This window comes from Benincasa hispida, unplaced genomic scaffold (assembly GCF_009727055.1).
Source record: "Benincasa hispida cultivar B227 unplaced genomic scaffold, ASM972705v1 Contig596, whole genome shotgun sequence".
Classification (NCBI taxonomy): Eukaryota; Viridiplantae; Streptophyta; class Magnoliopsida; order Cucurbitales; family Cucurbitaceae; genus Benincasa; species Benincasa hispida.
Genome location: NW_024064958.1, coordinates 31,783 through 48,532, shown reverse-complemented (window position 1 = coordinate 48,532; position 16,750 = coordinate 31,783). Strand labels below are relative to the sequence as shown.

Genomic DNA, 16,750 nt, shown 5'->3' with positions numbered 1-16,750 from the left:
AATGGCCTTAACCATGTTGATCCACAGTAACCGTGGCTTCTTTGAGAAGGAGGGACTCGAAAGAAGATACGTTATATTGCCTCTGAAGCCATCACCAAAAACCCCAACGAAATTGAACATGTGAAAAAAGGACCACCAGCACTTTTCTGCAAAGGTACAGGTGAAGAAAAGGTGTTGTAAATCTTCACCTGCCATTTTGCATAGAGGGCAAGCAGAAGGTAGTAAGGCAACCGATTGTAGCTTTCTTTGCAATACCATGGAGCAGTTTAAAAGGCCAAAGAGCATAATCCAAATCTGAATGTTAACTCTCCTTGGGCTCTTAGATTTCCAAAGAGCTTTAAAAAGGGAGATTGTCCATTGGATGCTTCAAGGAAAGGTGGGCTGTGAGGGACTTAACTATGAAGGAGCCTGAAGCTTCCAAAGACCAATAGCGGCTGTCCGGGCTTGCTGAAACTGATTTTTCTGATAAGGCAAGCATCAAGGCTTGAAAGTGTGCGATCTCATCTTTTAGCAAATGACGAAAAATGATGGACCAAGAGCTTAAGGAGTGGTCCCAATCATCAGCTATGGAGCCCCTTGGCAATAAGGAAATTCTTAACAGCCAGGGAAAAAGAGTGGACAGGGTAGAAGAATCTAGCCAAGGATCTGTCCAAAAACTGACTCTATTTCCATCTCCAACCACCTTTTGAGCAATGAAATTGTGAATGGCCCACAATTAATAAAAATTGTCACCTTCCTTCCTTCCATCGTTCCTCTCAACTTAATGGTTCCTAGATTCGACAAACCAACCACTGAATTCAGAGACAACTCGGCTGTGGCCTCAACCTTCGTCGCATCCTTAAACTCTATTGTCTTCAACTCTGCTAGACAGTTCCCTTTGTTCATATCGTCAAACAACTTCGATTCCTTTTCATCTGGGTGCACCACAAAGACCCTAAGTTCTTGAGTATCTTTCACTATACAACGATGACTGAGGGAAAACTTCTCTTCACATCGAAACCACTACCCCCTTTCCTTTCATGCCTGAAATTCCACATCAAACAACCACTGCGCCACACCGTTGTGCTTCCCTCTCAAAGTTGAACTTGCTCTCAACGTAATAGTCCGCATTGGAAATGCCCTAGTTGTCTTCATCATGTCTCGAGCATGGGTAGATATGTTCAATTTAAGAAAAGTCCCTTGGGCCTTATTTCCACTTGGGCTTTTTCCCTTGCATCCATTCAAACTAACTCTCGGTCCCCCGCCTTCTGGGCCAGCCTCATCATCTGGGCTACACCGACCGATTCCCAACAATTGAGTTTGACCTTCATCAACAAATCCACGCCCTTTTAAGGAATGTCTCCTCCAAAACTTCATCTGTGAGTTGCTTCAATGTCGAAACCAATTTATTAGAAAAATTCTAGTAGGATTCAACTGTCGTTCTGCTTGATCGCCAAGAATTGGCCACATAACGTTCATTTCCTGGTCGACCAAAATCGAGCTAATAACCTCATTTTTAGATACTTCCAGTCGAAAAACGACTCTCTCCTCTTTCGATCAATACCAATCGAGGGCCATCACACCATAGCTTATCACTGCCACATTTAATTTTTCAGTATCAGAGAGTTTATAGATTTGGAAATATCTATCAGCACAAAACAACCATGAATCAGGTTCCTCTCCTTTGAAGACTAGCATCTCCACCTTCTTGAGCTGGCTCCAATCTCTTTTTTCTTCTAACCATTCTTTAATCACTAATTATAGGATCCATCTACACGTTGCGTCGTCCCTCCTGACTTCTTCGCCTTTGCCTGTGGAGTTGCTTCATCTGCTACTGAAGGCGTACTCCCACGTCGGCACGACGTAAGATCTATCTTTAGCATCCCCATCATCTTTCGCCTCCAAGTTACGTTGTTGGTTCCACTTGGATGCTGAACTTTTCCACTCTTGGTCAGGTTTGCCAATGTTCCTTCAACCCCAAGGATCTTCTTAACTCCCTCTTTAATTCCTTCACTCTCACGATCAATGGCATCCTTTCTTTCTTCTAAATTCCAAGCTATTTCCATCAATCTTCCCAGATCGACACTCTCTTATACCAATTTCTAAGGTATATCCCTTACAAGATGAGTATTATTGAATGGAAATCTGCCCTAAGGAAATATATACTCCTTTCTCGCCCTGGGAAGTCTCGGCAAAGCTAAGGATAAAAGATATCAGCCTTCTAACCTCACTATATACTTTGATCCGTTCTTTCTTCTAAATTCCAAGCTATTGCCATCAATCTTCCCAGATCGACACTCTCTTATACCAATTTGTAAGGTATATCCCTTACAAGATGAGTATTATTGAATGGAAACCTGCCCTAAGGAAATATATACTCCTTTCTCACCATGAGAAGACTCGGCAAAGCTAAGGATAAAAGATATCAGCCTTCTAACCTCACTGTATACTCACACTCTCCCTTACATCTCATCATTCCTTCTCTCTCTTAATGGTCCCCACTAACCAATCCCCAACATGCTCTCACGTTCCTCACTCCCAAAATCAGCAAACCAGATTTTGATACTCTCTTCTACTTGATGGATAATTGGTGTTGGTGGCCTAACCTCCTCAAAATCAGCAAACCAGCCCTATTGCTTCTCTAAAAAAAATCAGCAAACCAGCCCAACCACTGGATTGGTTAACCTCAACACCATTCTTCATCACTTTGCACCACTCAAAATTCAGCAACCAAGCATGCCCTTTGTGGTTCTGCCAAGAGGAAATCGTTCATAAGCCCACCAAGTAAAGTTGAAGTCACACCAAAACACCATGGTTCAAGGCAGTAATGTGATAAAGAGATGAGTCTCGGCCAGAGAAATTTTCTTTCTTTATAAACAGTAGCTCCATAAACAATGGTCACCCAACAAATATTCTTACATTACTGCCTTGAACCAGATTTTGATACTCTTAAGGTCAAGAAGAACTTTTGAAATCGGGCTTTTTTTCAAGGAAGGGAAGTCCTTAGACCAACATTTAATTCACTGTTGTTTTTCCCGAAAAAGCTTGAATTTTATTTTGTAAGTCTTTGAGTTAACTATTTTCTTGTCAAGAACCGTGGATGATTGGCAGCTTGAGGCTCGCATTTGAAGGGAAAGACCAAGTTTTTGTGTAATTGGACAGCTCTGGCTCTTTTTGGAGTCATTGGAGGGAAAGAAATGGAAGAATTTCCAAGGAAAATTCGGCCTGCACTGAATTTGTTTGTCATAATATACAGCTCACTCAATTTCAAGGAAAAATGGACCCACAGTGAATTCTTTTTTTAATTTTTGTAAGGAAACAATTTTTCATCAATAAAATGAAAAGAGACTAATGCTCAAAGTACAAGGAAACCAAAAGTAAAAATTCTAAAATTTCCAAAACGAGTACATAGAAAAAACGAGGAGAAAATGACTGAGTAGAAGAAAAATAATCAATCCAAAGCAAGCAATCCAATGAAGAAGCTTATCCTGTAAAGACCGTTGAATTCTCTCTCCCTCTCTTCTTTTTTTTTTTAAATAAGAGAAAGTAAGAACTTAAAACCCATTTTCTGTAACCTATTTCAGTTTTCCATGATTACATTATTTACAGAAAGCTTCCCATTTAATGTTACACAGATAACTCTTTAATCTCCATCCCCAAATTGTGCTAAAACAGTATCAACCACCATAAACTTCACATTGTAAGCTAAAGAAAATAATAATAAAGAACAGTAGCTCCAAATATGATGAGTACTAACCACCAAAAACTTCAAGAGTGTGAAGAATATCAAGAACATAGGTATAATCATTACACCGTTCGGCATCACTTAGTACTTGAATACAACAAGGAAGAATAATGTGGAGAATCATTCTGAACTCATCATTGAGGGCTAAGCAAAGTTGTTCCACTAAGTGAAGAACCTAAACGAACAAATTAAAATAAAATATCAGCCAGATGATTTTTTCCTTTTTCTTTTTTCTTTCTTTATCTTTTTTTTTTTTTTTTTTTTGTTGGAAGGAAACAAAACTTTGTATTGATATGATGAAAAGAAGCTTTGTTTATGTTTTGTATTTGTGTTAATTTTCTGAACAAGTGCAGCTTTGGGTTTTTTCCGGTTGTATTTGATTTATCTTGCTTATTTCATTTCATTGTACTCTGAGCATTAGCATTTTCTATTTCTTCAATGAAAAGTTTTGTTTCTGTTTCAAAAAAAAATTAAAATGAAAAGAGGTCATTGCTCAAAATACAATGACACTAAAACAAAAAGTACAAGATAATTAAACACCTAGACTGAAAAAATGAAAGCACACCAAGTATATTTTAGTGAAATGGAAAGGTATAAAGCATGAAGAATGAAACGGAAAGGTGATTGGAATGTTATTAAGGCTATATTAGTAATTAGCTAGAGAAGTTGTTAGGGTAGTTGGTTATAAATAGAGAGGGTGAGGAAGGAAGAAGTTAGGAAATATTTTAGTGAGTGATTTAAGGCATGACAAAGATCTCAAGAGAGAGGGTCTAAGTACCTTGAACACACACTTGGTTTATCTTGTAATTCTATTATTGTTTAAATTTCAATTGACCACCACCACCAACCCCCCAACACAAAAATAATAAAAAAAAGTAAAGAAAATAAATAATCGAAAGGAGAAAACATGCTCACTGGATAGCCGAGTGGAGGGCGACTGGTAGAGGGAAAAGTGAAGGATGACCACAATTCTGATATGAGAGAGAGCAATTCTGGTAAATATTTGCGAATGTGCTGCATAATCATAAGCATGAGCTTTAGAAGGTTTTTTGATAACCGCATCATAGCACGGATAGAATGCCAAAACACTGCAGTTTGTTATAAACCTGGCGGACAATAGAAACTAAAGTTCCAAGTTTCCACGTTATGAAGTCCTTTAAAGTATCATCACATGTACTAACAGTGTGGAACAGATCAGGCAAAACCTGAAGTTGAAAGAAGGAAAGAATTTAAAGTATTGAAGAAAATTCCAAATTAATGAAATTCATCATCACATTAACTGACCTTTGGTAAGTATGGAACAGAACCGAGGCCCATAGACTATATTTGTACAGAGAAAATTTGGAGAAATTAGTTATTATGGAGCTACTCAAGTGAAAGATCAACTAAATAGAAAATAATTGCTTCATCTGCATACCTTGAATATGAACATTAGCGATCCAACCACCTTAAGATGATAACTTGCAAGAGAAGGATCCCGAAGTATTCTTAAGAGTGAATTAATTGCCACCTGGAAATTTAAATATAGATGAATAAACAAGTACATATACCTGAAACATCTATCCTTGCCATTCCTCTATTTACGTCTTATTTTCAATTTAAATATCATATAATATAGAAACCTAGTGGAATTTATATAGTCAGCTGGTAGTCCCAAATGGGAACTAAATCTGTGCCACTTCATTGAATCCAATGTTTAATTGAAACCTTAACAATCTTTTAGAGTTAGGTATCTATGTATTATACTTCATTGAGCAGATTACCGTGGAATAATAATCCTCAGATGTCGCAAATGAGGGCCACAGCTCCATGGGAAGTTCATCCACAGACTGAATATGTTGACCGGAATCACTTGCTGCACGTGTTACTTCTCCATGTGACCCTGGCAAGCTTAGTTGGTTCCTTTTATGCACATGAGGATCCAGAGCACCCATTATTCCTAGAACCTGATGAAAGTAATTTAGAATTGAGCACGTTAATGATACAAACTTCTAGTTTGTTTGGAATAAATTTTGGGATAAAATGCTTATTAGTAAGCTGTTTAGTATAGCTTCTTGAATGATTTTAAATTGGGTTAATTTAAACTTTTGAAGCAAAGCTTAGAGATAAATTATACAAAAATAACTTCAACGAGATGAAATTAAAATCTTGAAAATATGTAGTATGAAAAATAAACATTGGTGTAATTAATAGACAAACATTGGTGTAATTAATAGACACACTTTTTGAACATAGCGCAACAAAAGAAATTGTGTCGAAGATAGCACTATTTAAAATATGATAATGTAAAAGCAATTTTGTTAAAGATATTTTGAAGAAGTGCTCAAACTAGAAGGTATTCTAAACAAACACTTCGTCTGGGTATGGTATACCAACCTTTAATACTTCACGTCTAGTAGACCAAGCTAGCTCACCATTCAGCAATTTTAACAGTAGGCCAAGCAACAACGGGTACTCAATGTACGGAGTTATAACGTACCTATCATGACAGTGAAAAATATTAATTATTCTGCCATCATCAGGGGTAAATTACTAGGCAAATAAAAGAGAATGCCAATCAAGACTTTTTCCAACAGAAAATTATATATTTATTTTATTGAGTTGAACAACATGGGTAAGATAAAGGAAAAATGACCTGCAATTTTTTGAACAAGATACGAAAATTATGAAAAGTGATTGAAACTCAAAAGATACAAAAGAATTATAAAAGCATTCCAAATTTAAACATAGATCCTGTAACACACCAAGATCACCATTCATTACAGAGAATGTTGGTTCAAGAGGATTCAAAGGGATTTCTATGTTATTCTCCTACATTGATTTATCGTTTTGAAAGTGCAAGGACCTCCACTTTCCCTTAGTGCCATCTTTCTAAGATATTTATGTATTTTTCTAGTCAAGATTGTTGTTTATTTGCAGGGTTTTTCCTTCTAGCTAATCTATGTCCTCGTGAATGGTTCTCTTGGGATTCTAATTTTTATGTTTTCTAGTTCTTCATCCCGTACCCTTGTATTTTGAGCAATAGTCTCTTTTCATTCTATCAATGAAAAGTTGTGTTTTCTTTCCCAATAAAAAATAGAAGAAAAAACATCAATCCTATAACAAAAAATCAGCATAAGGCTTCAAAGGAGAACACCAACACCAACATGAGCCCTAAATCTAGCAGACGTTTGGTTCAATCAAGCCAATGAACATGCTAGCTTTGGAAGATCATCTTATTTCTTTCCCACCATAATTTTGATAAAAGGTGCATTAACCCATAATTTGTTGGCCTTTGGGAGCCAAAGAAGGACGACCAATGATAACCAGGAGAAAAGTTTCTTTCCCTTTTCAACTAACAACCCGCCTGATCCTACAACATTTGGGTGTCAAGGAAACTTGTAGAAAATTAATTCCTAGGTAGGATTGAACTTTTGACCTTTTAGCCATAGGAGAAAAGTTTCTTTGAAAATGTTTTCTCCATGGTCCATAATATTGAAATCAACAATCCAGAGAATATGAGCAACCAAAAAACACATGCTTGGTGGGTATCCTCCAGCAAAGGGAACTACCGAAGTATTGATACAATTAAATTTACCATAACCCATCCGCTTACACTTTAGGGTTGATTGGTGATTCGACATTGTATCAAAACCAAAGGTTTTGTGTTTGAATTCTTGTAAAGTCATTTCCTATAATTTTTTTGAACATATTTTTTTTCAACAAAAGTAATTTCTTATCCAATTAAAATTAATTTCCACTTGTTGGGCCTTTGACAAATTTTCAAGTCTACAAGTGAGAAAGAGCGATGAAGTATTGATATAATTAAATTTTCATTAGCTTAAGCTTTTGGGTTGTTTGGTGATTTAATCAGAGCAAATAGAAGGCATAAGATGGATGGAAGTTTGCTTTGGATAACATCAGTGGAATAGTATTAAGACTACCATTTAATTTAAACCTAATACACAATAGATATTAGTTCTCCAATGGCTTTGGATTTCCATAAAGCTGCGATAATCTCCTCCTGCAATGAGGAGGAAGCCTCATATACACCTAGATAAAGATTCCTTTGACAGAGTACCAGCAATACAATTAAATTTTCAAAAATAAGAACAGAGAAAATACTTCACAAAACCAGGAAACGATATCCCAGAGGGATTGAGGAGGCAATCCTAAAACTATTGAGTGGTTCAATTCATTAGGACCATCATGAGATCAAATTTATCAATCTTCCATCGGCAACCTACCCAAATAAAATGTATGGTTTAATATATATTTGTTGAACTTATTGATTGGATTTTTTTAACAAGGAACGAAAAAATTCTATTGAAAAGAGACTTATAAATAAAATAAAATAAAATAAGATACTAATATTCAAAAGATACAAAGCTCCACATAAGAGTGAAAAGAAACAGCTAAGAAGGATTACAAAAGAAATAAATAACAGACCAAATCAAACTAAATCCACTTCATCAAAGAACCAAAAACAATAGTCCAACCAAAACACTGAAAAGAAGCCAAGAACTCTGAGCTCCGAGCAAAAGAGACAGAAGGGGGGAGAAACCAAGGGAAACTGAAGAACCTTGGAAGCTGAAAAGAAAACCCAAACCACACAGAAAATACATATCAAAAGCAGAAACCCATGAAAAGCATAATCAAATTCCAAAAGGAAAACCAACTCAAAAACACCCAGCCTCCCAGCCACAATAAACTCCAATCCACCAAAATCAATGCCCCCGTAATCTTCCAAGAAAGGTTTCATTAAACCGATTGGCAAACTTCGAACTTCAAAATGAATTATATCGAAACTAAAAAAGTTATTCACGGTAACAAAAAAAGAACAGCCCCTAAAGCTTTTGCATACCAAGAAGTAGGGGTGAGCATTAGTCGAAAGGTGTCAGCTTTAGGCACAAACCAACCAATCGTTTCAGTTGTTCGATGGTTGTCAGTTTTGGGTGGCTGTTTAAAATCAATCCACCGATTAGGACGGACGGTCCGTCAGCTTCAACCAAAACCGAGGAGAATGAGCAGATGAGATGCAAGAGGCTTCAGTGACAAAATGGAAATAGCTTGCCATACATGAGAAGATGGAGAACTGTGGGGTTTCAGTAAAGGAAGAAAAAGAGAGGAAAAACGAAGAAAAATGAAGGCGAAAAATAAGAAGAAAAAGAAGGGGAAGGGAGAACATGAAGAAGACGAAGAGAAACAAAAGGGGTTAGAGAGAAGATGTTGGATAGGTTTGTAAAAAAGTATTTTTTATACTAATTTAATATTTAGCATATTCTGGAAATCGAGGAAAATAAAAGCACGACAATTTAAACATATATCTTGCGCCAAGAGAAACACCAAGAGAGAAGAGAACACCAAGATAAAGCAAAGAGCCATGTAGCTTCAAACTTGTTTCTACTTCCTTTTGAAATAAGTTTGCAATATCTTCCCAAAAGTATCTCCGAATCAACCTCCTCATGAATTATCTCCAAATTATGGGATTCAGGATCGTCACTGCAGAAGCATCATCCGACATGTTGAAGAGAAGAATCACTTGAAGTTGGAGATAGCATATTCTGGAAACCACAACTTTTTTATTTTACAAACATATTTTCAGAAACCAAGGTGACTTTTGCAATGCAAAAGTCTGCATATCAGTCACAATGATACATCACATCAAGCTCATCATCTCCAACTCTCTACACAATCTTCTCACTTTAAAGGAAAAAGGGTATAGCTAGTTGGTTGGAAAGATGCTTTCTGGCTACTCTGACCAACCAACTTGTTGATTTTCATGTTTGCAAAACCGATGCCACCCGAAACTTAAGCTACAACAACCAATCGATGTTGGTTCGATCGGTTTTTTTCAATCGGCGTGGTTTTTTGGATCGTTCTGACCAGCCCTACCAAGAAGTACTTCTAGATAATCATAACAAACAAATGAAACACAGTTAAATATTAATTTGTGGTGACTGATCCTTAATCCTTCCCCCATATTAGTTGGCTAGAGAGTTATTGGTTTGAAATGTTACATGTACCAGTTCATTCGAGTTTCCTCAAGCAAATTAGACATCTTGCAGGAATTTTCCATTCATCAAAGATTAAATCTCCTCTAGGGTGGATGTCGGAGTGGTTATTTGGCCTCCCAACTCCTAAACAGAAAAACCAATTGATCTCGACCCGTCCCCTACCCAACCCACACACAAGCAATTAATGCTCTAATTGGCAAACCATTAATCGAACTGACCAAACCATCAATATATGCAATTCGGTTTGGTGTGATTTCAACACCTTGGCAGTTTAACTTTAGTTTTCAGTAATTCTCTAATAAATAACCAATTCGATTTTAGTTTTTCACAAAAATCAATCGCACCAAGCCACCTGCACTCCTATTGCGTTAATGTTTTAGAAAAAAAATTATTGCTCATCAAATATTCTATTGTTCCTCTCAATCCAGAGAAGCAAGAGGGGACCTACTTTTAATTACATGTGGGAAAATGGGTAATAGATACTTAAAAGTACTACTACTCCACAATTGTTTTCAATAAATTTGAAAAATAAATTACCCGAGGATCTTGTAAACAATCCAATGAAAATGTTAATTCATTTCATTCAATTTGGTCTGCCGCCTAGTTGGAATCATTATAAATTTTCAACCTAAAGGATTAGGTTGGGTTGGGTCCAAATACACATCTTAACAAACACCCTAAAGTAAACCTGAGAATTCATAAACATTAAAGGCATTATGAAAAGGTTGTGTACCCTGTGCTTTGAACAACTTGACCAAGGGTAGAAACAGCCACTTCACGTTTTGCAACAGCAGCTCCATCCAACAGGGCTTCAACAATCAATGGCATGAGTTCAGGGAGGTATTGTCTCATTGCAAAACCACCCTGTCAACAACCATAGAGCAAATAAAGAAAAAAATAATTGCATCACATTTGACTATGCTCTAATTTTTTTCTTCTTTTTTTTAATTATTTTTTTAATAAACATTTGACTGCACTCTAAATTGAGAAACCATAAACAAGAGGAACAAGTACGAAAGCAAGTTTTTTCTATAGGTTTACAGACACTTTTTTTTTCACTTTCGTTTTCATGGTAAGAAACAAGATACTCTCACAAGTTAATAACATGTATAAGTAGGTCCAAAAAAAAAAATAACAAGCCAAATAGTTATTGGTTCACAATTTCTAGACTTTCAGATCTCTGCAATTAAGTAGTACCAACATTTAAAAGTAGACATAATAAGAGACTACCACCAAATTCAAGAGGGGAGGATTGGAAGATAACCTTTACAACTAAAGCACTTTATAAGTGGTTAGTCACATCCTTTCAGTTAACAAATGAATCCACATATCAAAAAAAACAAATGAACCCATATATCTATATGCCCTTACAACTGAAACCCTTCAGCCATTTTTGGACACGACTGGATGCCTAATTTGATCATCTACATACAGTAAAGCAGAGGAAGAAACATTTACCATAAAAGCTTTTATTGTTTAACAAACCAATGAACTGTACATCAATAACTCAAAGTGCAATTTCCTCGTTGACAGTTTATTCTTATACCTAGGTTCAATGCAAATTAGGTGGAATCAAAGACAAGACAACCCCCCCCCCCAAAAAAAAAAAAAACTTTTTTATTGAGAACTGTAGATATCCGTTAAATTAAAAAAAAATCATGACATGACAAAAAACATTAACACTTGAAAAACAATCCTGACTAGCAAGAAATTGAGATCACAGTACACCCTTTATACTTGAAAAACATTTAGAAGGGGAGGGGAGGGGCAGGGCAAAAGGACGCTAAAATTTCCTGCCTCCTGAACAAAACGATGTAATTTGTAAAATTGAGTAATTATGTGGAATGTTCACTGACAGAAACTTGTAAAAGGTTACCCACCACTCTAGCAAGATCTCCAACAGTTACAAGAACTCCCGTGATAATGCCATTATTGGCATTCACCCCAGTGCCTTCGCTAAGCCTTGCCACAAGTGCCTAAAGAAAATATCCAGCATACAGATGAGAGAAAAGAAACAGAGAGAGCAAGAGAGAGTGTGATAGTGTTCGAATGAAAGAGAGCACAGAAGTTCATGAGTAACATCTGATTTACTAAACCTTGTGAACAGGAGCAATGTAAGGAAGTATTAAACGTTCACAATTGCGTATCAAACAACCCAGCAACTTCGCACTTTCTTCTCGGCATTTGTTATCTGCACTGCTAACTTTAAAAATTTTAACTAAGGCCTTGGCAATCAATCAAACATCTAGAAATTATGATATTCGTCATCAATTTAAAATGGTAGATTTGGCCATCCAATACAAAAACCTGCTTCAGATTACCTCTGGTCCAAATAGGTTAACAATTGTATAAGATGGCGACGAAGAGCTGGAAGAACATATGCAGGATTTTTTTCAGATAACCTCCCAGCAACAGATATCGCATACTCTCGAACATCAAAATCCTGTACCATTACATCAAATCTTTTAACAAACAAAACATCAACAACTATTCAAAAAGTTTGAGTCATCCACTGCTCTGAAAATTGTGTCCTTACACCCAGCATATTAACGCACCAAAGTAAACTGACAAGACATCCTCAAACTAGAATCTACAAGTACTGAATTACCTCATCATTTAGTGCAGCAAAGACTGCACTCAAACTATCCGCCTGTGCTATAAAATCGTCAAAACCCCTATTTCCATGCAGAGAGACAAAGATGGAATTGCGAACAGCAACATCAGCATCTGCAACAGCTGCAATAAGAAGCTTTTCCACAAGCTGTAAGAAGACTCGTATTAGTACAAAACCATAGTGGAGAGTACAGGTCCTGGAACAACATATTCTATGGAAAAACCAAGGGGCAAAAACAGAAGTGACGAATACAAAAACAAAACTAACAAGAAAATCCCAAATTTTAGTAATAAGAAACGATAATTTCAAGAGTCATTAATTATATACATCCATTGATGCCCTCCCTCTGCCACCATCCACAGTCGACACTATTTGTGTGATGGGTCTTGGTTTTTTCCCTAAATTGGTTGCATCTGCTTCATCCTCCACGGCTGCTTTTGCAATGGGCTTTGTGAAATCTCTCCCTGCCATGTTCAATCATCCTTGTGTGGCTCTCATAACTGGCACACATTGGGTAAAGTTTGTAGAAGCCTTAGAAGTCCTTGGATTAATATCTCCCAACCATGGTTGCAAGTTGAAGATCTTGCTTCTTTTAAACTCGGCTGCAGCACAAGAATCTCTTTTTAGCATGACATTTGGCTCTTCATTGAGCTCTCTGGTTCCCAGGTTAGCCCGAATTGCTTCAATTCCGAATGGTTCGGTCTCCAATCATTGGGATTGGATATTCTCTCTTGGTTAATTAATTTTAGGAGATTTTTGAAGGACGGAGAACGGCTAGAATTTCAGAATTTATTGGCAGTTTTAGAGATCCAAAGAGTGGTTGACAGACAAGATTCAAGATGTTGGAAGTTGGAAGCTTCAGGTCTTTCTTTCTTTCTTTTTATTTTTAAAAAGAAACATGACTTTTCATTGAATAAATGAAAAGAAACTAATGCTAAAAATACAAGGACATGAAACAAAACAAGAACTTCCAGATATGATTTAAAGTAATATATAGATCAATACAAGATAATTTAAAAAAAAAAAAAAAAAAAAAACACACAACCCCAATTAAGCATAAGCCAGAAAAATTTGCAAATACATTGGAGAGAGAAAACCAAGAAGAAGAAGCTCTAACTCTGGCAACTATAAAGCAAGGACACGAACACGAGACACAAGACAACACAGAGACATGCCAATTTCAGAAAATGTAGGACACGGACACGTTGAGAACATGTTATTTATTATTATTACTGTTATAATTATTATTTAAATAATATTAAAAGATAAAACCCAAAATAGTTTTTTTTTTTTTTACAAACTATTAAAATAATTATAAAGAAATTGTGAATGAAAAGTAACTACAAATATGCCGTTTATTAAGTTGCTTAAAAAAACGACTAATTTAGTTTAAAATGTTAATGGTGCATGAAACCCAATAAATTATTGCCCACTAAAACTAAATAAGACAAAAGCCCAACAACCCAAAACCCACATTAAAAGGCCCAACAAACACTAAAACAAAAAGACCCTAACATCTAATTCTCCATTTAGTCGTCGATCTTCTGTTCCCCCTCCCCCGATTTTATTCTCCCCTCTCCCCCAATTTCGTTCAATCTCCCTCCCTTCACCACTGATCCGCCGCTGTCATCGTCCTGACAAATGTTGAAGTTAGTCAGTGCTCTCCAGCATCTGATGACGCAACAGTTGTCCTCTTGCAAAAGAAGAGAATCGAAGGGAAGGGAAATAGAATATGGAGTTCTCTTTGGCATGTCTGCACGTGTTGCCCGATGTTCGATTATTAGGAGGAAGAAGAAAAAGAAAAAACATGCAAAATATTGTGTCCGACACAGACACTCCATCAAAAATGAAGTGTTTGTGCTTCCTAGTCTGGCAACAATAAACTGAACAAGCTAATGTCAATACTTGTCTTGAAAAAATAATGGAACCTTGGAAAAGCAGCACTCAAAGAAAAGATATTGAATCCCTTCAATAACCACCAATCAAACAGAACAAAATGAGGGAGACAAACAGTAATATGGAAGCTTCCACAAGCATTAATAGGGAAGTTTTAACTTTGGATAAGAGGCAACCAAAAGCTTCAAGTAAGAAATAACGGAAAACAGTCCTGAAGGCCATCAAACTTCAGCTACACATAACAAGGTGAACAACCACTTTTTACCTTCTTATAAGATCAATAGATGTTGAAAAACCATCTCTTCTTCATCCTTTAGAACTGATTAAAAAGAGAAAATGCGAAGCTTCAGGTCAGTTTTTTGTGAAATCCTTGTTCAAGCACTTGGCTGAATCAGTACAAAGCTTTGTGGAAATTAAGTTGCCCAAGAAGAGTTAATATCATCATTTGGGTTACAATTTTTGGGGCTCTTAATTGTTCAGTCTCTTCAAAGAAAGCTTCCAAGCCACTCACTTTCACCATCAATTTGCCCTTCGCGTATGAAGGATAATGAAGACTGCCAGCTCCTTTTCTTTGGGTGTAGTTTCTCTCAAAATTTTTGGAGGAAATTATTTTCTTCTTTAATCTCCAATGTGTGTGGTGCAATGACTTCAAGGATAATGTAATTCAAATATTATTGGGGCCTTCCTTAAAAGCTCATCCTCAGTTATGGGTTGATGGACTTAAAGCCAACCTATCAGAATGGTTTGAAAGGAACCCCAACACATTTTTCACGACAAGTCACTTCCTTTTGGTTTGATCATTATGAGATTGCTCGAGTCAAGGCTTCTTCATTGTGTTCTCTTTTCAAGTTCATTGTTGATTATTCTATTCAAAACATTAGTTTTAAATTGGAGCACATTTATATCAACTCTCCCGCTAATGGGTTCTTTCCTAATCACATCAGAGAACTCTCTTTTAAAAGAATCCCTTTCAACTTTCAAGTTCTAAATCCAAAGGCTCATCCACCTCCTGCATATCAATCTCATCAATTCTTTTTTCAAAAAGAAAACAACTTCCATTGAACAAAAATGGAAGAATACAAGCGCATACAAAAATAATACCCACATAAGAAGGAAACCCCACTAAAGAAAAGAGCTCCAACTATACAAAATAGTGCCAACTAAAGAATAATAAAAAGTTTTCGAAATTTAATCCCAATGGGAAACATGATATCTAACAAGGGAACAAACATCACAAGGATCCCTTTTCAACCCCCTAAACACCCAAATATTCTGCTCTCCCAAAGAACTCACAATAAAGCACAAACCTCTATAAGCCATAAAACCGACCCTTCTCACAAACAAGTCGATGGAGAAGGAACCATCTGATCATATCATTGGTATCTCTATGTCAAGCTAGTATGAAACCAAACATCTGAAAAAATTAGTCCCACACAGAACTCGCATCTCCATAGGATATGGTCCAGATCCTCCACCTTCCGACAAAGAATACAGCAGAAATGCCCAACTAACATGGGGCAACTTCCTCTCAAGCTGATCTTGTTGGCGCATTCGTGTATAACTTATCTGGTAAAAAAAACATACTTCTGTAAGGATCCTAATCCCCCAAAGTTGGATTGATGTCATGTGTTGTGATGTGGATGCTTCCTTCTTACCTACGCTTGCCTCTTGAAAGCAATCCAAAGTCTCTTTCCTTTTGGACTCCAATGGTGGACAAAATTAGGAAGAGACTTGCCACCTGAAAAGGGAAAAATAAGTTTCTTCTCTAAAGTTGGTAGACTTACTCTTATTCGATATGTTCCAAGTGCTACCCTCATCTACTATTTTTCCTTTTTCAGAGCTCGAGTGAGATGTGTAAGAACATCGAGAAGCTTTTGTGTAATTAGCTTTGGGGTTTCCCCCTTGAACACTATTCTCTCAGGCACAAGGTCATTGCTAGCAAGTATGCCCCTCATCCTTTCAAATGGCTAGCAAGTGGGGTCAAAGGCACCTACCAGAATTTGTGGAAGGATATTTCTAAGGAGCTCCCGACTTTTACTCCCTTGGTCATTTGTGTGGTGGGAGAGGGAAAGGAAACTTATTTGGGAAGATCAATGGGTGCAAGATAAACCTCTTTGCTCCTTATTTCCTTTGTCTTTATCAATCTCAATAATTCTATTAAGGAGCCCTTGTTTCTTAGTCTACAAATCTCCAAAACCCTCCCATTCCAAGGTTTAAAGAGCTTACCCATAAACTGATAATCTTTCCAAGTATTGAGAATTGATCTTTGGAAAGATATCTCGAAAGAGCTCCCTGCCTTTGTTCTTTGGGTTCGGTGTGTGGTGGGGGAAGGGAGAGAGATGTATTTTTGGCAAGATCACTGGATGGGGAAGAGACCACTCTCTGGGTTATTTCCTTGGTTGTATCACTTGTCTTCATTTTTTTTTTTTAAAAGAAACAACACTTTTCATTGATGAGATACAAAAATGCTCAAATTACAAGAAACTACGAAGTAATCACTTGTCTTCTTTTAAGAATCAT

At 36.7% G+C, this 16,750-nt stretch overlaps 1 protein-coding gene across 3 annotated transcripts in view; it reads right to left on the bottom strand.

The window, feature by feature from the left end:
* The window catches only part of LOC120069804 (serine/threonine-protein kinase TOR), a 62,405-nt gene that overhangs the window by 32,618 nt on the left and 13,037 nt on the right, over window positions 1-16,750 (bottom strand). For all 3 annotated transcript variants that reach the window (XM_039021615.1, XM_039021616.1, XM_039021618.1), the window contains 12 exons: window positions 12,329-12,481; window positions 12,042-12,163; window positions 11,817-11,916; window positions 11,601-11,696; window positions 10,454-10,584; window positions 6,101-6,203; window positions 5,488-5,670; window positions 5,142-5,234; window positions 5,009-5,044; window positions 4,831-4,929; window positions 4,640-4,738; window positions 3,737-3,899 (listed from right to left, as the gene is read on the bottom strand). In XM_039021615.1, the coding sequence (XP_038877543.1) occupies window positions 3,737-3,899; window positions 4,640-4,738; window positions 4,831-4,929; window positions 5,009-5,044; window positions 5,142-5,234; window positions 5,488-5,670; window positions 6,101-6,203; window positions 10,454-10,584; window positions 11,601-11,696; window positions 11,817-11,916; window positions 12,042-12,163; window positions 12,329-12,481 (1,378 nt within the window). The remainder of the gene's footprint in view (window positions 1-3,736; window positions 3,900-4,639; window positions 4,739-4,830; window positions 4,930-5,008; window positions 5,045-5,141; window positions 5,235-5,487; window positions 5,671-6,100; window positions 6,204-10,453; window positions 10,585-11,600; window positions 11,697-11,816; window positions 11,917-12,041; window positions 12,164-12,328; window positions 12,482-16,750) is intronic.